Here is a 23323-nt window from a genome sequence, read left to right as displayed (position 1 = left end):
AGTAGTATTTTCATGCAGGATTTTTAGGCTTCTTGTAACTTACCAATACAAACATGTAAAATGCTCCATTATTTTCCACCTTATTGGTTATCCTGCTAAGAAAGGATCTGAATACTTGCTCCAACACTGATAATAATACCCCACATTTACACCTCATGAGTAACTAGGTCGTTTATGACTTGGATCCAGCTTTTGTTGTGTGAGTGTTTCTCGGATGCGGTACGTGTCACTGGCGGTGCCTTCACGGCTGCTTTGAGTAGTGCGGGTGTGCGATCGGGGCGGAGCGTGCTCGGCGGGTGACGGAGCAGAGAAGAAGCGGAGGCAGCAGCAGCAGCAGCAGCGAGCACACGGACGTCTTCACTGCGTGTCAAAGCGGTGTGCTTTTCCAAATGGCAACGACGGCGGACGACCAGCGAGAACCGGCGGACGTCGCTGCACTGTCGACTCACCCCGGCTGCCACCACCACCGTAACAGCAACAGCAACAACAACAATAATAATAACAACAACAAAGACAGCGAGGCGGGAGAAAGCACGACCTCCACCACCACCACCACCACCACCACTGCCGCCAGTCCGACCGAGCCCGGCGGGACGGCGCCGCAGAGCATCGGTAACGGCTCGGTCATTAACCCCAGCGGGGGGAACAACGGGAAGTGGGTCCGGCTGAACGTCGGAGGCACGGTGTTCCTCACAACACGACAGACGCTCCTAAAAGAGCAAACTTCATTCCTGTACCGGCTGTGCCAGCAGCAGGACCTGCACTCAGACACGGTGAGTCCTGCTCAACAACTCATACTAATCCTTACATTGTTATAACGGAAGATGTGCACGTGTATGTAGCCTTTGATGAGTCCAGTTGGCTCTCTTCTACGTCAGTGGTTCAGGGACCCCCAAGGGTGCTTGATGGGTCCTCTGCAAAAAGGGGAATAATTCATTTTCACTATAATTTTATCCATAAGTAACACTAATGACTGAGTGTATGACTATTGTGGTCATGTGTCTCATACACTTTCTGTAATAAAACATCTCAAAGCAAAAGTATTATCAGATTGGGGACCCTGGAACAAAATCATGTTAAATGTTGTCTAATTTGTGTCAGTTAAGGGGTCCTTGATATGAAAACGTTTAAGAACCACTGTTATATGTGATTTACATTTATGGTTCCCCAACCTTTTTGGCCTGTGACCCCTTGAAATAGAGCAAAGTCTACCTGGACCCCTTGAAATACCCCTCACCACATGTTGCATTGTCCAATTAAGTTACTGATGATTGTCTTGATTCATCCGTTAATCATTTTGTCTGTAAAATGTTAGAAAATATGGAAGAAATATCTGATAAAGTTCCACACAGGGCAATGTTTTGTCTGACTAACAGTCCACATCCCAAAGATATTCAGTTGATCATCATGTTTGATAGAGAAAAGCAATAATAATCGTCACATGTGAGAAGGTGAAACCAGATTATGTTTTCATTTTTGCTTAAAAAAATGTGTGAAAATAAAAAATAGATTTTAAAAATAGCTGCTGTCTAATCTTCTGTTGATTGGACTAATGGATTAATCAGCTAACCTCGCAGCTCTAGAGAGACTGCTTATTTTGTTTTAGTTGAATAACTTAAAATAGAGTCACCCTAAAAGAAACAAAGATAAAATAAGATGAAAGTTTGGCAAAAAATGTGTTAAAAATAAGTTTTTTTTTCTGAATCTTATCCTCTCTCCTATCATCTTGGCACCCTTTTAATCAACCCAGTGACCCCTTGTGAGAGTCCCACCCCCGAGGATGGGAACCAATGACTTAGGTGATGCTTTGCCTTTCCTATAGGCAGCTCAGTTATGACATTTGTTAGTACATTAGTCTGCATGTAATATTCATTAGTGAGTACAGCCATGGAGGATGGAGGAAGGAGGAGGAGGAGGAAGAGGCTGGTATTGGCCAAACCTGAAGGGCAAGCTAACCCTCTGGCCCATTTACACTGCAACAAAGCTGCTGAAAAACCACAATAACACTGTTGTGACCCATCATTTTTCTGTGGCTCTAAGTAGTCAGTTTACAGTGACCAGGACATGGCTGCGTTTTTTCTTTTATACCCTCACAAGTGATCAAACTGTAATTTAATATGTGTAAAATACAAAGGCATTGCAATGGTATGAAAGGTGGATTTGCCCAAACATGATTAAAAGGATTATAATATGTGTGCAGGTCTTGGCATGCAGTTAAGCCAATATTGGCTGATAGGATAGGATATTAGTGATTTATCCAAACATATCTCCTAAAGTATCAATGCAGGCTTGAAGGCACCAACAATACTAATCCATTGTTGTGTGTGTGTGTGTGTGTGTGTGTGTGTGTGTGTGTGCCATCACCAAAACCTATTACTACATCTCCACTCTGCTGCACGCCTGCAGCTTCAGAGCGGGCGTGGAGTTGCCTAATGACCAGCTGATATGCAGTATGTGCAGCATGAAGCACTCTCACTCTCTCTTTCTCTTGTGTGTTTGTGTGTGTGTGCGTCTGCGTGTGTGTCAGCATCGTTTTGTGGTGTGGATGTAGCTCGGGTCAGATGGATGAACACGTGCCTCCTCTTCTGCAGGGAGCTGCGCAGTCAGTAGCTGTGCAGCTGGCATCTTACGAGGAGAGAGAGAGCTAGAGAGAGAGAGAGAGAGAGAGAGAGAGATGTACTATGTGTCTCCCAGTCACATGTAGACTGAACACAATGTAAGGGCTCATAAATTATGCAAATTTCTATTATGCTGCAGCCTTTGATATGTATGCGTGTGACAGACAGAGTGGGGTAGGTCTTCCTCTCAGCCTGGAGTCCACTGTCTATCTGACATTTGGCTGCTGTTGGGCGAAAGGCTCTCATCTTTAAAATGTCACTAAGAAAATCCGCCTTAGGAAAGGATAGCTGCAGCACATGTATACCAGTGTATCCATACATGTGTGTGGTTTTTTTTTGGCATTTGTATGTAAGTATGACTGATAGGAAATGAGGTAGTCAGAGAGAGAGAGGGGGAAAGAGGGGATTACAGTCAATAAAGACCCCTGATGATGTAATTACATGGTCAACGTGAAGTTTAAATCTGCAACGATTATTTGATTAATTAATCGACTGAACCTTAATCTGCATCAGTTTTAAATCCTTTATATTATTTGTTTAAGCAATTGGAAAGAGTCACTTGTTTCAGCTTCTGAAGTGTGATTATCGTCTGAATTTCTTTCTCTTCTAAGACAGGAAACTTGAATTATTGATTCATAATCAGAGTACACAAGACATCTGGCGACATCATCACAAGCTCTGGTAATTTGATGATGACCGTTTTTCCCCCGTTTCCTGGAAAACGGTGAAAAAGGATTGATCGCAAAACGAACTGGTAGATGAATCGATAATGAAAGCAATGTTTAGTCGCAGCCCCTCTAAGGTTATTTGAAAGTCGTTTTAGGGCTACTGAGCATTATTTTCTTCATTAGTCGATTTGTTTTGTCTTTAAAATGTCAGAAAACGATGAATATGTCAGCCACTGTTTCCCAAAGCGGTGATGTCTTCTTTTGTCTTGACCAGTCCACATCAAAAGATATTCAGTTTACTGTCAGAAAAGAAGAAAGAAACCAGTAAATCTACACATTTGAGCCTCAAATGATCATAACAGTGTAACACAACCAGATACTAAACCACAGTATAAACTGATGGCAGAACATACATGACAATAATAAATGTATATAATCATATCACCGAACCCTCATCATCCCCATCGTGAGTCATGTGACCGTGCAGGGGAGCACATATTCATTCAGCCGAAGTGACGAAACAAAATTGGAGTTAGGAGGTTTTTTGCTCGACAGCGGTGACTGCCCCCCCCCCCTCCTCCCTCCCCTCCCGCTGCACCAGCAGGCGCTGTGGAAACAATATTCCCATGTGACCTTGTGCCAGCGACCTGACAGGAGCTCCCTCTGCACCGCCCGAAGACACACAGTAACACACACACACTGAATCTCACAGTGAGTCTCGCACGCATGCAAACACACGCACCTACATCTCATCCCCGCTCTTTCCATCCCTATCATCATCATCATCATCGTCCTGTCCTTCCCTCACTCTCCACTCTCAGCAGCTGACTCACTCCGAATGCCCAACGCAAGTTTGTCCTTTTTCCTGTCTTGCGTCTTTTATATCCGCTCTCTCTTGAGCGGAGTGCAGAGAGACACAGAGAGACTTGATTTTTTTGTTTTGTTTTACCGGTTCCGTCACACTGCTGTCATCCTAAATATGGGAACTGAGCTGTAGGCAAGGCGCTGAATCCTCTGTGAGTTGCGACTTATGAACAAGACAGGCGAGGAGCACCAAAGCTGCTTTTTGTCAGTCGTCTCACAGCTATCAGACTCATGATTTATCTGTGCAGGCAGGGCTGTTTCTAGCTTTTTTGGAGGCCTTATGCTAAATATTGTTTGTGCCCCCCTCCTCCCCCTATTTCAGGCACTCATGAATACACAACAAATCTGCATCTGCATAAATGAGACACATAAAAAAAACATTTTAATTTAAGGAATGTAGCTGCATTGTTTACATCATCGTCATCAAGCATCACCATGTTCAAAACTTTGGCTTCCTGGAATATTTTGGAGGCAAAGTCATCAATGATGTCATCGTAGAGCATCCAGAGCTGCTGGCCAATCTCATGACTGATACTGATGATGGCGATACCACTGAAGATGCTCAGTTATGTAACCTCTGCAACACCGAATGACCACAGGCTAGTTGAATGAATATTAAACCAGTGTCTTCAGTTTATAGAGTGGCTGAAAGTAAGATAAGTAAAGGACTCAGTGACTAACTGGAGCCAGAGGGGAACTTTAATAGATGATTGTGTTACAACTTTTGTCTTTATAAGAAAAGAAAATGAGTTTTATAGTAGGCCTTCATGACCCATATTTCTCCACAGTATTTCAGCAGTTAAACCCACTGTAAGAAGTTCAATCAATTCAGCTTCTTAATAAACTATTTAGATGTTTTTAATATCTACAGAGTTTAACACTTATCAACTTTTTTCATAGTATTGACGGGTATTGGACGTACATCCTCCAACAAGAACTTTCATTAGACTATAAAACCAATGCTAAACTAATATAAACAAATGATTCTGGCAGGCAGATGAGTTAACCTACTTTCTATCATTTCCTCAATAAACCAGAGTAATACTGAATAATAGGATAATTTATGGGACTCTTTTCCGTCTATTCTCGAGGAGACAAAAAATACACTGGGACAACAGGGACCGCAGCAATCGCGGGGACTGTACACACACATGCAAAGTCAGCGAAATGCAAATATTTCCCTTCCGGTGACATGTTTCAGGTTGGTCGGCCAACTGATCCCAGATATATGTGTCGTACGCTGCCTGCTGTAGGTGCTGCCGCTCCTGTGTGTATTTATGTCATTATCTAAGATGTCAAAGCTCCCTCACTGCTGACACAAGGACTCATTCCTTTGTATTGTACACACAGACTCTCCTTTTCAAAGTCACGACCAAAATATCGGCCTCCAGAAGACTGTAGACGTGACTGAGCAAAAAATATGGAGAGCTGCAGAGGAAAGTGTTGTTTGGTTTGATGATCTGTACGTTGTGATTTATTCTAAGTCACGTAAACTGTTCCTGTGGAAATGTGAAATCAGTGAGAAGTTTGAGGTCATTGTTTTCATTCGGCAGGTTTACCCTCAAAAAGCTTCCTGATGAATACGGACTGAATCAGTCATACCCACTGAGCAACAGCTGTGGGTGCACACAAGCATGAACAATACAACAGACTGGGTGCAACTTGGGGGGTGGAAGGAGGAGGAGGAGGGGGGGGGGGGGGCAGGCAGTGTCTTTTAAGTTATTGTTTTTCAAAAGGCAGTATTGCATTAGTATTGTTTCAGAAAACACATTTCACATTACACAAGTTGTGTACACACGATTATACTTTACTTGGTACACCTCATATGAACAAAGTTAAAGATTCCCTCCAGATTTATTTCTGAGGAAATGTTCTCATTGTAGTGTTCTTAGTGCAGTAAATTGAGCATCTAGCAAAATCCTGTGTCATAATGAGGTCTGGAAAAGTGCATATGTGAAGGAGCATATTGTGCCAGCACACTGTCTAACCCAGCAGACACCAGACTGAAACCAGCCTTTGCTCTGGTTGTTTAGTACACAGTTCAACCTGAAGCTGAATCACACAGAGGAGCAGTCCAGCCTGTTTGTGTTTTCTTGTCTCACTCAGGAGAGAAGCTGATTTTATCCACACTGGAGTCCCTCTCTAATCCTCTGGCGTTAGCGTGTCTCTTCTCAGGGGTTCTTGACTGTTTTTAAACTCACACACACGCACAGATACACACTGTCTGGCTGCGTTCGACTGTTTTAATGAGATTACGGCACTCCAGCTGCCCTGCCCCCACACCGAATCAAACTCAGGACTCTCTGCCGTTAATACAACCCGAGCTGACCTCACACTGTCCAAAGCTAATTACATTATGAAGCTAAGATTCAGCTTTAACCCCAAGCTGATGCTAACCGGACAGGTATAACATGGCGGCCCAGTCGCAGATGATAACCACATAATCGTATTATCACAGATTATGAGTTATGCTGATTAAATATTGCAGGGATCATGCCGGTAAGATTTTAAATGACCCAATGCTGTGACTCAGATTGTTATCTGGACACATTTTCCTCTGTTTCACTTTTAAATAGTATGATACTCTCTGTCCCGTCTTATAGTGTCAGCATGGATTCCACTGCATGCCTGGATTTGCTTTATTACTTTAATTATGCTACGACAGGTTTAATGTGAGGCATTGGCACCGATCAGGGATCTTAAAAAGATCACATGAGGTGGTGCATTGCTCCCTCTGGCACGATAATCTTTGTAATATCCTGTAATGTTTGATGTGCCTTCTTTTTTTTTTTTTTAAACCTTGCGGTGTGTGCATGTTTGAGATTAGAGAGAAGGATGTCTATGAAATTTCTCCTTATGTTCCTGATGCAACCTAATTTCAAAACGGATCGGGTTTTAAAACTCATGTAGTCTGAGCCCAGGTTAAGATTAAGACAAGTCTGGATTGATTGATGAGTATTGACTGAATGTGATTGATGAGTAACAACATTTAGCTGTCAAATGTTAAATCAACCAGATAATCAAGTGGCTGCTCTAATTCTCATAAACTGCATATGTAAGTAATGTTACCAAAATACCACAACAGATAATGCAACAAAAGAAAACAAGAAGCAATGTTAGTTTAGTCACAGTGTTGACACAAGCTCAAGCAAACAGCAGAATGCAGGCGAGCATGTGTGTTTTTTTAATTTTAATTTAGGTTTTTTCTTTTAGAGGTGAATAGGGCTTTTGTTTGGCTATTGGTGATGATAGCCTGTGGGATGTACTCACCTCTACAGGGAGATGTTGTGGAGCCACATCCTATTTCCCTGAACAAATGTTCTGTAAACCATTAACTCACCAGCGAGCGTTTCAGCACTCTGACCTATGTACTTTCCACAGGTAGGAACATCTTTACATACTCAATTCGTGCATCCGAGCATTGCTGGAATATATGACTTCCTTGTCCTAGCATCTAAAAAGCTTTAGTGAAATGTTGTAACAAGCAGATGATCAATATGTACATGAGAGGTCAAAGAAATGTGAGGAATTTCCTGAAAAAAGAGAGTAAATGCTGTGTTTTTTTATTATAAAGGTTCCCAAACATGTTGCTCTTGAAGTTTGGAGTTTCTCAGCATACTGAAGTTGAATATTTTGCTGCGGTAATGAATCTGTAATACACAGAGGCAGCAGAAGATGAGAGGAAGAGATGATGGACGGTGGTGTGAAAAAGCTCTCAAGCTGCATTAAACAGATTCAATCAGTGAATCAGCAAGTTGACCACATTTTTTAAAAAGTCAGTCGCTGCAACTCCTGTCGCAGTGAATTATAACTAATTGTGTGTGTGTGTGTGTGTGTGTGTGTGTGTGTGTGTGTGTGTGTGTGTGTGTGTGTGTGTGTGTGTGTGTGTGTGTGTGTGTGTGTGTGTGTGTGTGTGTGTGTGTGTGTGTGTGTGTGTGTGTGTGTGAGAGACTATAGCTCTGACACGTTCAGGAAGCTTTTCTCTGGTGTTGTCATGCCCACACTGTCAAGTCAAGTCACGTTGATGAGGCGTCGGTCTGTCTTCCACTGCAGCTCTGCTCATTTAGGATGGTGTGTGTTTGTGTGTGTGTGTGTGTGTTTTTGCGGATGAATCCATTTATACTCCGTGCTGCAGTCACAGCCCCTGCAAACGCTAATCACTGTGATATTCAGTGCAGAGACACACACTCAAACACACATAGTGCCGCCTCACAGTCTTGATATCTATTCCCTCCATCCTCTCTCTCTCCTTCACACACAGAACCTCACGTGTGTTTTAATCCTGTCTCGACGCCAGAATCGCTTCTTTTTACATCTACGTTTTCATTTCTAATGTCTCCCAATCCCGTTGATCTCTGCAGGTGTGTCTCTCCCCCCTCGTCTCTTTCTCCTCTTAATTCATCCCTCATCTTGCAACAATGTCGTCTCACATTGCTTGTATCTAGGAGACCTCGTTCATTGCATTCACTTCATGTCTCACATTGGGAACGCCTCCTGCGTGACTGAACTCATCAGACACTCTTGTCACGCTATGCCAGCAAAGATTGGCCGGACCCAAAGACATGAAAGAGAATTTTTTGGGCTGGCAACACACCAACAGTCATTCAGAAATGTCTTCTCACTATTAGCAGAACAAACCTGTTCTCAGACCCTACTTTTTATTTTCAGGATTAGAAAATACAGACAGAGGGCAGAGTCTCTGTAGATAAATAGACCACCACATACTTTAAGGGGTCATACATAATGATTGAGAGGGATTACTTTTGTATGATCCTATACTTTTTAGGAAAAATTCCTGCATGGTATGCCTTTAACTTTGCGAGGAAACATTTGTAGCACTGTCCAGTCAAAAGCAATCAACTCTGTAAACAGGAAGTCACTGTAGCATCACAAGCTGTAATGCAACTACCAGTTTCAGGGATATAAATGATATATCAAACTTAACTGCCAATCCTTTGTAAATACAGGTATTACCTTTGTTTATTTATGTACATAATGAAACGTGTGTGTTTCAGTTAGTAGCGTTCATGAAGTTAGATTGGGAGAGATCCGATTATGCTAACGTAGCTCTTAGCTCTGTTACGAGCATGGGTTTTAGTTATTTGAAGTAGTTTTGTGAAAAATACTTTACAGTCTACATCATTCCATATTGTATTTTTTACTTATAAGTCTAAGGTCATATATAACTAAGCTAACGTTAGATTTGTCAGTTACCGTTAGCTATGCAGCAGTTACACATAGCACTTTCTAGGTGTAAATGTTCAGTAGCAACTAATCTACGTACGATCTAGTTTGTTTGGTCTAACACACTTTATTTTGTTGATGCATAAATATCCACTTGCCTTGTAATAATTATAGTATTAACTAATAATCTTATAAAAAGCTGGCGCAATTGGCTCTAGCTCCAAAAGGTACAAATGAAGTCAGGACTTTGTTGGTGGTGGTTCTGCAGGAGCATTAAGAGAAAAGCATTAAGAGAAAACATCCTTGACACCCCAATAACACATCAGAGCCTCATTGGTGCAGCTCTCACATTTACACAAAAGAAATTTGAGGTGAAAAAAAGAGACAATGATAATATTGGTCCAGGCTGCTGGAAGCACAAGCGTCAGGCTTCTCCTAGTAAACACATTCCTAAGGGCTCAGAGCTGAAGAAACCAACTCCACAGGTTTAAGCCTCAGAGTGACCTCTAAAAGCCTCTATGTCCAAGGAGGAGGAGAGGAGGAGGTAGAGATAATAATAACCATATGAACTGAACTGTAAACTGACTGTAAGCCAGCTCTTTTGTTTGTAGCCCAGTTGGACCATAAATCTGCAACTCCCAATTTGCTGGTAGCTGCAGTTCAGACTGAACAAACCTTTTTTTGTTTTTTCATTACAAATGTTTTGTGTGGTTTAGTCTTTGAGGTTGGGATTCTAAGCAAGTCACAAGAAAGTCCTGATAGTGACAGTTAGGGTGAGTGGAGCCAGCGAGGGGACCCGGTAATAAAAGCAGTAACATGCATCTCTACAAGATGCTGCTGGAGGCTAAGGTTGTCCATTGCTGCTTCAGCAAACAGCCATAAAAAGAATCAGTCATGTGAATCGAGCAGGTTTTCTTTATCAAGCTTAACTTTTTTTGGGGGGGGACTTTTGGCTGAAATATTAATGTACATGCCACCAGCCAAATGTTGGCAGTCAGTTAAGGAAATACTTTCATGACCCTGTGTGTCAGTAGGAAATGTCAGTAGGAAAAACATGTTATTTCTCTCGAATACCAAAAGAAGTTCACTTTTCATATACTAGTATGTTTAAGGCCAGTTTTATATTTAAACATGTAGTTTGTGTGAAGCCGTGAACATGGTTTGTGAACTCTGGGGCGAACTAATTCATGGATCAGAGTTTAGAACGATAATACATGCACGTTCTGTCTGTGTCCGTCCATATGATATAATAACACACCATCTGCCCATCCAGTTTGCTTCTCTCTACAGAGGTAAACCATCAAACTGTTATAATGACACATAATCAGCAGATGCTACCCAAGTTCCTAACATCCTCTTTCATTTTCCCAGCAAGTCCTGCTCTTTTGCCCTCTGATTAAACCTCCTAAAGGCCTGTATGGACTTCTCATGCACTAGGTCTTGTGTGAATTCAGCTCTAAAAGGGGGCTCTGCTTCAAGTGATCATCACAAGGAGGAACAGGGGGATGGTGTGTGTGTGTGTGTATGCTAGAGGGTCAGTACATAGTCATGACGTAACACTAACAGCCAGGCAGGCTTAGCAGAAATAGTGGGGAAAAAGAGGGCCACATATGATAATAAAGTCACCAGCAACTACTCTGGTGTGACAGTAACCAGAACTTGTGTGTCCAGCTGCAAAAGGCTGTTGTTATGTCAGGAAGCTCTCAGGGGAAAAGCAAATAGCAGTGTTGTATTTGCAACAGGAAGCATCAGGGGTTTAATGGAAAAGGAGGGGAAACACAGAACTTTTTATAATCAGGGCTGGGAAAAGTTAGTTTTTATCTTACTGCTGGGAGTTGTTGCACCTTTGTACTCAAAGATATTGCAAAACGTGATCAATTTAGTCATTCAAAAGATAAAAGTGGTGTTTTTTCAAGAACTAAAAAGCATCACATCCTTGTAACATCAACAGAGCCTCCACTGTACGGGAAAGTTATATTTTGGAGACAAAGTCATCTGCCAAGATGAAAATAGCCAGCCAGGATGTTATTCTCCTGCTAGCGAGTATCTAAAAATACTTAAAATATTACAGAAAAGGTCAGTTGCTTGAAGAAGGAAGATAAAAATAGCAGAATTCAAGTTTGATAAATACTGTGATGGAAAAAGGGAATTTAATTACTCATGACCACACAAAAAAAGTTACCTTCAAGTTCAACAAAAAACCTCTGTGGTTCATTTGTGACAACACAACGAAAGAGCCTCTCAAAGTGACTCAGTGTGGTGGTGTGAAAGCAGTTCAGGATGTGATAAAGGTGTTAATGGACAGTGTACTGTCTTTCTTTTCCTCCTCTGTTACAGGATGAGACAGGAGCGTATGTGATTGACAGAGACCCCACCTACTTCGGTCCCATCCTCAACTACTTGCGGCATGGAAAACTGGTCTACAACAAGGAGCTGGCTGAAGAAGGTCTCATAATGCATATGATGGGTCCGGGGTGCATGAGTTTGTTTCATTACTTGGGCAGGTGTAAATAATCAGATTCCTTTAAAATACTATCATGTGTCTCTGTAACTTCACTTCTCTTGCCACCATATTTTCTAGTCAAGTAAATGTGAAAATGTTCAGGCGCAGTGATTCCCAACCAGTGGCATTTCTGTGTAGTAGTAGTAAGTAATTTGGTATAATAGAAATTACAAATTGATTTTAAAAAGTAAATCCACACATTGAGTCAACTAACATCACCGAACATGACAAATAATGTGAGAAAATTAGTTAGCAAGAAAAACAAATAAAGAGAAACCGTTAGCTAAAAGCGATTAGCAGTTGAACTTGATAGCTAAAAGTAATGGATATATAGTTGAAATACAATAGATAATGAATAAATGATTAAAAAAATAGTAATTCTAGACTAATTAGCTTAATGAATAAATGGAATAAATGGATGAAAAAGTTAGCTAAAGGTTAGCTAAAAGTAATAGCTGGTGGAAATAGCTAAAAGTAGTAGATTAAACAGTTGTAATTATTAGCTAAAAATAGTGGAGAAATGGTAGCCAATGAATAATTGGTCAAACTACCTAATGGCAAATAGTTGAAATTGTTAGCTAAAAGTAATAAATGGTGGAAATAGTTAGCTAAAGGTTAGCTAAACGTAATAAATGGTGGAAATAGCTAAAAGTAGTGGATTAACAGTTGTAATTTTTAGCTAAAAATAGTGAATAAAAGGTACAGTAGCATATGAATAAATGATTGAACTACCTAATGGCAAACAGTTTAAATTGTTAGCTTAGATAAATGTTTTAAATAGCTGTTAAAAGTAATGTATGATTGGTGGAAAGAGCCAAAAGTAGTGAATAAAACGTTGAAATTGTTAGGTTAAAGTAACGGATAAATGGATTAAACATTCCGTTTCTGCCACTCAAAGTTGTGTTAGTATGAATGCAAACTTAATCAAACCCGACCTTAACCAAAACATGACATTTCAATTATATGATAACATTTGTAACTACTATAAAATCCACATATCATTGATAATTAAATGATGGGGGTGGTGTTGATAAAACGGGTCCTTGTTCATATGATAGTGTGTAAGTGGGCGCTGCAGCACGCACACAGCAGCTGAATTTTGTGTCTGTTTTGTTACAAGGTGTGCTGGAGGAGGCCGAGTTTTACAACATCACCCCGCTGATCAAACTGATCAAGGAGAGGATCATAGAGAGAGACTCCAAGGCCACGCAGGTATTCGCAGAATATATTTATATAAACAAAGTGTTTTTTCTCATAAAGGAATTTGCTGCTTCACTCTGCTCTAAGGGCTTTAACAGTCATACACAGATCATCTCAGTCACTGCAGCCATTATTAACGAAGATATCATGTTTATATTATTGTAAAAATACAGTCTACCATAAACAATTTGTTGCATTTATTTTGAATCTAGCCTTTCTAATCGATAGTGCTAGATATTGCAATACTTACTATCTGTACACACACACACACACACACACACACAGTGAACCACTATGGTGTAATGCCTCGCAGTCTTTTTTTGTGTTTTGTTAGTGATTTCACCCTTCTGTGTTTCTGTAAAGGGAGCACTGCCGTACACCAGGCTTCTCTCTCCGTTCTTTTCTTTCTCGGGATGCTAGCACTCAATCTTATATAATCCCACAGCTATCACTAACATACACCCACTTTCCCTGTGTTCTACTGTACTTTACTGTACATAAGCCATCGTTTGCCTGGAGTTAAATACGGTTGCAAACGAAATGCTGGTTTTGTAGACAGCCCACGACTAGAATTGATTTTTCTCCGGTTAAGTGTTTTTTTTCCTTTTAAATGTTATGTAATTATTATTACAAGTCAGTTCTTTACGTTTTTTTTGCTTGTAATTAAATTTTCTATGTTCACTTTGAACACTGGTTTACATCATATTTTTTTAAATTTTATATTAAATTCAGTTTATTAATATGTTAACATTTTGGTCATTGTACCAACATTATTAGTCAATCATCACCACATTTTTACTTATTTTTTCTCCCTCTGATGATGATAGTATTTGCCTTTCGATCCATCTACTTTCTCCTCAACATCTTCTCTCTCTTTCTCCAGCAGGTGCCCCCCAAGCACGTCTACCGAGTGTTGCAGTGCCAGGAAGAGGAGCTGACCCAGATGGTCTCCACAATGTCGGACGGCTGGAAGTTTGAGCAGGTCAGCGTGCGCACCTGCAGAAAGCCCCGCACCGGACTGCTCTGGACTGTGGGTTGGACTCACGCTGCTGCTGACCCTTCAATCTTGACCCTTTGGCCTGACCCCTTGGCCCTGACCTGAGCTCTTCCTTCTGCACTCCCAAAAATGAGTTTAGGACTCCCAGAGTAGATAGTCTAGATCTTGTTTTGTGTTTATCTTAAGCACCACTTTATTTTAGTACACATGTAGTCCCAGTAAGTAATTTCACTTCTAGACATAAAGATATCATCCACTGCAGACATAGCACCTCACAATTTTCAGTGTCTTTCACCTTCAGCCTCCTGTAAAGGGCTCAGAACCCAGTTAGAGTCTAAATCCTGCACTGCTGCTGGAACGGCACTGGGTGCAACCTGTAATAGTCGATCCACAGTTGTAGCTTTTGTCTTTATAGCTGTTACATTTTTGAAAAATATAATGTAGACCCTTTCTGTGAACAGATAAATCTTCACATTAAGTCTGCTATAGATCACAGTACAGCTGTATTAACACTAACCAAGTGTTCACATTGTGAGCAACACAAGTGATACTTTAACAACTAATTAGTCACTTCTATGCATCTGTTATGGACACGTGCATGTTTGTACATCACTATCTCTACCAGTGACTAACTCATACTACTACATGCATTTATTCTGAAAACATGAATGTGACCTTAAAGTTTTGCCTTTCTAATTTCTTTATGTTTTCTCACTATATTTAGACTGTCTCGGTTACAGATGTAAGACCAAACTGTACTGGAGCGGAAACGATGAGTCGAGTTAGAAAATGAACTGTCTACTCTTTTGATTATTAGTCATTTAAGTTTATTTGATGCCAAAATTCACTGACTTGAGCTTCTTTTTTATTTGTCTGGACTGTACACTTTTGGGTTTGGACTGCTGCTTGGAAAAAAAACAAGCAATTAAAGATCAAAATGAATCAATTGATTGAAAAAATAATGAGCAGATTAATCACAACAAGTGTCTAACTGTGGGACACAAATGATTCAAAAGTCACTAACTGCATTGCTCACAGTGTGAACACACACAGTAAAGATGTAATCTCAGTAATAGAAGAAAGCCTTTTAGAGTTAATGTGACTTTTACAGTGAAGGCCTCGTAGGTTGAGAGGTTTTAATTCATTTAACGCCCTCTCCACCAATGACCTCTCTGAGCCTCATGGTGTCACATAGGTCAGCTTAGAGACCCCTCCTTGTCCTCCGCTTTGGCACTGAGCTCCAATGCATGCCACACAGCTATGATTTGCACACGATTCCGTGAGAAGCTGCCCCGCAGTTATTTTGCTGTCCCCACAAAGACGCTTCTTGTCGAGTCCACGGCAGGCTGTCCGCTTCTTGCCCCCGCCCCCCTCCCACCCCCACCCCTCTTTCCACCATGCATGAGCACAAGAGTCTTTCCTCCTCCTGCTTTGGGATCTCAGCTCTCCGTCACTTTCTTGCCTTTATTTTCTCTGCTGTTTATCTCTTAATTCTTTCTGACACTCACTCTGTCTCTCTGCCTCTGTCCCTCTCTCCTCTATGCATCTTCCTGCATCTGCGTCTCTCTCTCCTTTTTTTTTTCTAGATGGTGAACATCGGCTCGTCGTACAGCTACGGTACAGAGGACCAGGCAGAGTTTCTGTGCGTCGTCTCCAAGGAGCTTCACACGCCGGGATCCGGGCTGGGGACGGAGCAGAGCCACAAAACTAAGGTGAATCTCTTTTTTTTTTTTTCTCACATGATCTAGTTGCTAAGCTGTGTGTCCACGTGGGGTCCTTTCCTTATTTTCTCTGTGTGTATTTCTGTTTTGTAGTAGTGTGTGTGTGTGTGTAACAGAAGGGGGGTCTCTCCTCTTGTTGGAAGCGTGTGTGTGTGTGTGTGTGTGTGTGCGCGCTTTGATCCTGCGCTCTCCACTGAACGCTCCAAATGTCAATCACCTCGAAATGTCATTCACAAACACACTCAACTCCATCATTCACACACCTCTGCCTCTCTCTCCCGCTGTTATCGATCTCTCACTTTGTCTTCCTGTCTATCTCTCACTGTATCCGTCCGCTCTCTCGCTCTTTCATATGGATATATTGACACATATATCTGTGTGTGTATTTACCACTCAGCTTCTCTCTGTCCACTCACTGACACTCATCAGCGTGTTCATTTTTTTTTTTTTTTTTTTCTGTCTTTGTTTTTGTTTGTTTTGTTTTTTTTCTTTTGTGTTTTTTTCCCCCTCCGTCCTTCATGCTGAATGAAGCCGGCGGAGTTGCAGGAGGAGGAAGCAGCGAAGGATGAGGAGGAGGAGGAGGTGGAGGAGGAGGGAGGGAGAGATACCGCACCGAATGAGTGGCTTAGAGAATGAGGGAATCATGTTTCTTTGTTCCAAAGAGAGGCGGGAATGGGTGAGGAACTGCGCTAGATTGCGATAGATGTGCTTAGTGGGTAGAACCTGGTAGATTTTAGTGTGTGTGTGTGTGTGTGTGTGTGTGTGTGTGTGTGTGTGTGTGTGTGTGTGTGTGTGTGTGTGTGTGTGTGTGTGTGTATATGTGTGATGTCTACGAGGATTCAAGGTGTTTCATGGCACTGCATTGGGTACAACATCTGAGCTGCTCCTCTGTTTCAGTAGACTCAGTAATTGATGAAAAGAGTGTGAATTAAAGGACGCCTAATAGACAAATGCAAATATCAGAGAGTGAGCACTCCATCTGGAGAAAGCTGAACAACAAAGGCAACAAAGGTCCCAGCCAGATTTGATCCAACCATCATTTTAACCCCCATGGCAGCCAAACTGAGACAAACCAAATTCCCAAGCAACCAAACAACAGCAACATGTAAAATGACCACATGATGGTAAAGATGTTTGTCTCTTTTTACTAGCTGCTTAATGGCCCAATCACACAGGAAACCTTTATAAGGGCACACCACTGCTTTGAAAAGCCTTCACAGGCTAGCAGTATCTTTTTTTGTTGTTGTTACATCAGACAAAATAAAAAATTATGATTTTACAGCAGTATCTCAGCATCTGGTACAGCACTCATTTAAAAAAATTCTGTGTTTTGTGTTTTAAAAGCAGAGCTGTAACTGTTAATCATTTTGTCAACTGACAGAAAATTTATCGCCAACTAATTTTATGAACGAATAATTAGTTTGAGTAATTGAAAAAGACAAAACATCCAAATTCAATGATTCTAAATTCCTGAATGTGAATATTTTCTTGTTTCATTCATCTTCTATGACCGTAAGCTATGTGATTCTGGGTTAGACCAAAACTAGTCGGTTATAGATGGGACAAAAAGGAGACATTAGAGGACATCAACTTAGACTTTGGGAAACTATAATCATTTTAGAGATTAATAGTTTTATTGAGAAAATAGTCAATAGAAATAATAGTAAGTTATATCAGTTGTATCATCAGTAATCTCATGCAGAGATTTTGGTTTCAATTTTAAATTATAAGCCTTGGGTCAAACAGTTGATTTATGAAGCACATGGGAAACATATGTCTGTGAGAATTTGAAAAAGATTGTTACAAATAATGTTGAATTATCACCCAAACCTACTGATGACATGAATTAATGCTGTACTGGCTATAAGTTATAATAATAGTATAAGTAACAAATAAAAATCTTTCCAGTTATTTAGACCAGTTCTGATGCTGCTCAGAGGATTTCTCTTCCAACTGTGAGGGTGTACGATGCAAAATACTTCAAAGCCATTAAATACAATTCACAAAAGGTAAATTTTTGATGAAAAGCCTCTGTGATATAAAATCCCATTTGGCATAATACGTGACATGTCTGGTGAACACTGCTAATTAGAACTTGGATAAAAATGTCACTTCCCTGTGCTTTTTTGTCATCATGACCTGCACAAGCTTGTATGTGTATGCGCGTGTGTGTACATACACATGCTCTATTTGGTCGAACAGTGACCCAACAGCCCTACAGATATTGATTGTGCGTTGCGTCTCTATGGCCTCTAATTACCAATGCTATGACATGAAATATCCTTGACCTTTTATTGCAAGTGCAGCAGTAGTGTTAGAAGTCCTTCCTAGTCTGTGTACATATTGTATCTCAATGTAGAATAACACACAGTGACCCCCAAATACATACATTTAAACACACAACACCAAACAAATGTCAAATGTATGTTTTTGTTAATGTTCTCAGCCATCATGCATGTCAGTGATATCATTTTTACTCCCATTTTGTCACCATTTTACATCATCATCATCACCATCATCACAGCCAAACCATTAGCTTGAGTTAGAAGATGTAAAATGTTTATAGATTAGATTGCTATCAATCTGCAGTTCCTAATGATTTCATGTTTTTCTTTTATCTCACAGCTTTTCCAGATCCACGGGTCCCGGATGTAGAAATCGCAAGAATCTAAGTTATTTTTTTTCTAGGCTTATTATGACATCCTGTTCATGGTGTATGTGTGTGTTTCGCATCAAATGAACAGTCACCAGAAGAGATTTGTAGCGTTTTTATTGGTCCGTCGACAAAATGCCAGTTATAAAGATGACCAAATGGAGAGGGGAAAATAAGCAAAACGCACACACACACACACACACACACACACACAAAACGAAACAGAATCGTGCAGTCAGTCACAGCAAAGTGTCTTCAAAGATATTTACCAGTGAAGCTCATTTTATTAGGAGAAATGATCATGTGTTGGTGTGCAAAATGTGTTATTGCCAAGGGTGGTAGTGAAGCTTAGTAAATTATAACCAAAGATCCAGATTTAAGCTGGCTGAACCAAGGTGCTGAACAAGAATATAAAATCCCGCCTGAAGGAAATAGAAATAGTTTTGGTTGAACAGTGAGGAGACGTGGCTGTGACAATGTGATCTGACGGATAGCAGATGGTGCCAGAGGATCAGATTACATCTGTGTGGTGCAGCTCTGGATCATTTACTCTCTAGCTATTGCATTTCCAGCTGGCATGGAGGCATTAATGAGTTAATGACAATCCAACCAAATATTTCAATATGTACTATCATCCCAGTGATGGATGCAGTAGTTCCCCAAATATAAGACCATAATATACAAGACCATTAGTCCTGTAGTTTTTGTGTTATACAGACCTGACTGTAAGCAACTTTTTTTAAATTTGTACTTGAGGCAGAAGTTTGGTTGGGAAACAAACAACCACAGTGAAAGCACTAGCTGTAAACGGCCAACATTTCAGCCATTACCAGCACAGAGAAAGTTTGCTAAAGCTGATTTGATTGAGTAGTTCACAGGTTCCATGGTTCATGTAGTAAAGGAAGTTTTTTCCTGCATACAAAGCACACAAACATTTTGAACCGCCCCTTTAACCCTTAGAGAAGGCCTCATAATCCCGGTCGCCTCGAGTCAATAACTTTTGGTTTCAAGTTGCGTAAGATGTTTGGATCGCAGTATATGCTCGTAGGTCGTACTCAAAGCATAAACATAAGTATGCATGGGTAGCATGCAGATTTAAATGATGGAGCTGGAGAAAGAGGAAGGCATTTTAAGCTTTGGGAGCACCAAACCAATTATTTTACTTATCACCTTACACACTACAGCAAAAGCAGCCAGCTTACACACACACACACTACACTCACAAAAACACACACACTGCTTTACTTTTTTCCCTGGCACAAACAACTAGTCATGCACTGACACACACCTGCTTCACCTTTTGCCCGTGCATGCTAGCTCAGCAGCAGCAGCAGCAGCAGCAGCAGCAGCAGCAGCATTGTCTCAGTCTGTTGCCCTGGCTTGGATCCAGAGCCAGCTTTGGTCTCAGCTGACAGAGATGTTGATGAGAGTCAGGAAAAGCTTGAACTGAGAGAGAAAGGGAGGGGAGGGTTAGAGGAGAAGGGAGAGAAATTTTTAAAAAAATTAAAAAAAAGTCACTGCCATTTTCTTTGCTTGGTAGAGTAAAGTTCAGCACTTAACACTCGTAGTATCAACCCTCAGAGTGGGCAGGTCTGCTGCAGTGCAGGTGCTTGATTGAAAAGGACTTAAAAAAGTATTTAATTAGATAACACATGACCTTTAACAACATCTATTGGCAACTTGTACGAACTGCACCACAGATTAAATTTGTATCCCCTGCACAAGACTGAGCACAACCCCTGGCAGTCGTTTGTATAATGTTGTGTAATGAATTTAACCGTATTAACCAAGTGTGTGTAATGAAAGAACTCATTCCCGGGTGTCATTCCGCAAATGCACCTCCCACAACGATTTGACAGCACATTTACTGTATGGCAAAACACTGGAGGTGAAGTTGTTGAATGCTGGAAATATATAATAATTTTTATCAGCAAGTAATGAATTGTCTAAATATGCATTCAGCCTAGGATATGTCTACAATAGCCCAATGTCATGTTGTAGCTTATCAGAAAACATTAAACCAAGTAAAACATTGTAAAACATGTTAACATGGAGATGGGGCAGGACTTTAGCTCTTTTAAAATATTTCTTGGAGGCATAAATAATTACAATGTTGTCTAATACCATGAAAAACCAAAACCAACAACATGTTTAACCCTCTCTTACTTACTTGCTACCCTGCTGTAAATCTTACAAAATGTCTCAAGAATACAGTGTCTTTTTTTTTTTACTGTAGTTCTGAGGAAATTCTACTCAAACATAAGTTAATATTGCAGTTTGGGGACTATTTTCATCTGTGGATTAATACACATGTGGTGTGCTAGTAAGTACAGCAGCAGGACAGCGTGTGGGGGATTGACTGGAAGTCAACTAGAGTGGACTTGTTCATTGCTCTGACTATACAGACAGTTCTTGTTAGCCAGATACATTTATTGTTGGTTTTGGTCTTTCCATGATACATTAAGATAAAATAAACATATAAATATCACTAGCTCACATTAGTTATTAAAGCAATCCTGCAGTAATCCGAAAAAGCAGCAGTTGTTTAGCTCAGCCCGCTGAGGTTTAGCACATCTTGAGAGATTATTTCTGCCTTTGAGAGGTCCGCAGCCATATTTGAAACGTTGGCTGTCAGCAGCTTATGTCCGAGCCCCTGCTGTTGAGCTGTGCAACACTGACTGACCAGCAATGCAAGCAAACACACAAATAGACACTACATACACACACGACATAGACTGTCTTATACCGGCAATAAGCAGTTAAGAGTTACAATGTGAGACAATCGAGAATCAAGATCACAGTCGGCTAGCTTTTGATAATATTTTGATAATTTTAAGCTAAAAGTAAAGCTTAAAAATGACAATAACAATAACAGGAGTGTGTTTGTGTCTGTGTGTGTGCAGATGTGTCTCATCTATTTTAAGTGTAGAATATAAGCTGATATCCTGGATCATTAGGATCCTTGCAATACCTTAGCTGGATCACCAGAATACAATAAATGTTAGTATAATGCAGTTACTGCTTATGATAATCACAACAGTACTAGTAACAGGAGGGATAAGACTGAAAGAGACACGGTTATTTTTCATTTAGTTCTGTTACTTCAGCTTTTTCTTTTTTAACTCGGATCATTCGGTGCCTTGAGTTCGAGCAGCAAAACTTACATTTCAAAACGATCGTGGGTGTTATTACATGCATTTTTTTTTTTTTTTAATTTAGAAACAGCTGTTTTAATATTTTAGTTAAAGAATGGGTAGTTTACAATCTCAGCCTCTTGTGTAAATTTGTTCCAGTGCTTATTTGCTCTGAGAGTTTTATTTTTCAGAAGGTGATGACGAGCAGATAAAGAGAGCAGAGCTGCATGTTTGAGGGGAAGCCGTCTCACGCAGCTCTCTTGTATAATATGTCATGCCTTTTTTTATTCTTTTGTACGTTTTGGTTGTATAATTTATTCTCAAGGTTTCTTTTTGAATGTTACATGGTGAAAATAATTTGGGCTTGGACTTTTTTTTAAGGGGGGGGCGGGGGGATTTATGTCATCTTACGGTGACCTTTTGATTTTTCTACTTGATGAATTATGTTTTACCTGGTGATCTTTAACAGCACATAGAAATATAATCATCAGGTTAAATAAGCTAGTTTGTAGTTTTCACATCATGAATGCTGTTAAACATTCCCCCAAGAATAGTTTTTAAAATGTGTTATCATTAGCTCCGTTTTATAAAACACTATTTGCATGTACAGTTACCCTGTTTGGTTTGCTGGATCCACACTTTCATTTTTTAATTTGTACACTACTTGTTGAATGGTTTCTGCTGTACAGTAGCGTATATTTTCACATAGTATTTGATGTCAACATAGCAGTCGTCTTTTCATTATTCTGTGTTAAAAAAAACAACCCAACAACAATAACAAAAAACCCAAACATCTGTCAGGCACATGTGGATAGAAAAGGTTTTTTTTTTAATCTGATGCTGGAGTTTCTTTCCTCTGCTGTCCATAGAGCCTCAGTGTACTTTGTCTGTATACATACAAAACAATGTGACACATGAATTGTAACGCCTCAGATGAACCTGTTCAGGCTTCAACAAAACACTGTTTGTTTTTTATTTCATTGAACTGTATTTCATCAGGACCGGAATAACATGCGTACATTTTCAATAATGTGACAAAAGGTCAATTGTTTTTTTTATTTAATGTAAATGAATGTCACCATTATCAACCAAATAAAACTTTGTCCTTTGGTTTAAAATATAAATTTCTCATTTTTTGAAAGCACTATCACAACTACAGTGTGATCATAATATGCCCACGTCACCATAAACTTGTATTGAGTGCTGTAAAATGAAAACAGTCATACATTCAACATTTGAGTATTAGAAGCAGTAGTTTCACCCTGGATCTCTCCAGTTATCTTTAGATATGTCATTTAGTCACAAAAATATAAATGCATATAAAGTTACCATTGGAAGAACAAAGACAGATATATAGATTTTGACCAAAGATCAAGATAGCTAAGTCACTAATAAATATTTCCACTGCCATTACCACCATGCTGCATTTTTAGCCATGCTAGCAGTCAGTCCAACTTTAGTCTTCACTGAAATATCATGAAAACTCCTCTTGGTTCCCTGAGGATGAACCATTTAACTTCCATTATCACTTAAAAAATGTGTCCGATATTTTGGCACCTGCAAAACTAATAACATTACCATCAACAGCTGTACTTAGTGTTTAGTGCTAATTAGCAAATAGCGTGCAAACTAAGATAGTGAATATGGTACCTGCTAAACATTTCATGTCACCATTGTCTTTTTTTGCATGCTGAAGTTACTGTTAAGCTCTAAATGCATTCATCAACATGGATGCTCAATATTCTCCTCCAAATACATGAATGACATATTGAGCACTGGAC

General features: G+C 40.1%; 1 protein-coding gene across 3 annotated transcripts; it reads left to right on the top strand.

The window, feature by feature from the left end:
• Positions 1–315: 315 nt before the first annotated feature.
• kctd17 (potassium channel tetramerization domain containing 17) lies at positions 316–22940 on the top strand. Of its 3 annotated transcripts, none has more exons than XM_062442816.1 (7): positions 316–773; positions 11672–11780; positions 12958–13049; positions 13921–14019; positions 15621–15746; positions 16287–16431; positions 18381–22940. In XM_062442816.1, the coding sequence occupies exons 1-6, from the start codon at positions 390–392 to the stop codon at positions 16389–16391; spliced, it is 915 nt and encodes a 304-aa protein (XP_062298800.1). In that variant the 5' UTR covers positions 316–389; the 3' UTR covers positions 16392–16431; positions 18381–22940. The 3 variants fall into 3 exon arrangements, with proteins under 3 accessions (XP_062298800.1, XP_062298799.1, XP_062298801.1); XM_062442815.1 differs by having other exon boundaries at positions 13921–14067; XM_062442817.1 differs by lacking the exon at positions 16287–16431 and having other exon boundaries at positions 13921–14067.
• The last annotated feature ends 383 nt before the right edge of the window (positions 22941–23323 follow it).

The sequence above is a fragment of the Scomber scombrus genome, chromosome 21 (genome assembly GCF_963691925.1).
Source record: "Scomber scombrus chromosome 21, fScoSco1.1, whole genome shotgun sequence".
NCBI lineage: Eukaryota > Metazoa > Chordata > Actinopteri > Scombriformes > Scombridae > Scomber > Scomber scombrus.
This window is presented reverse-complemented; position numbering and strand designations above follow the sequence as displayed.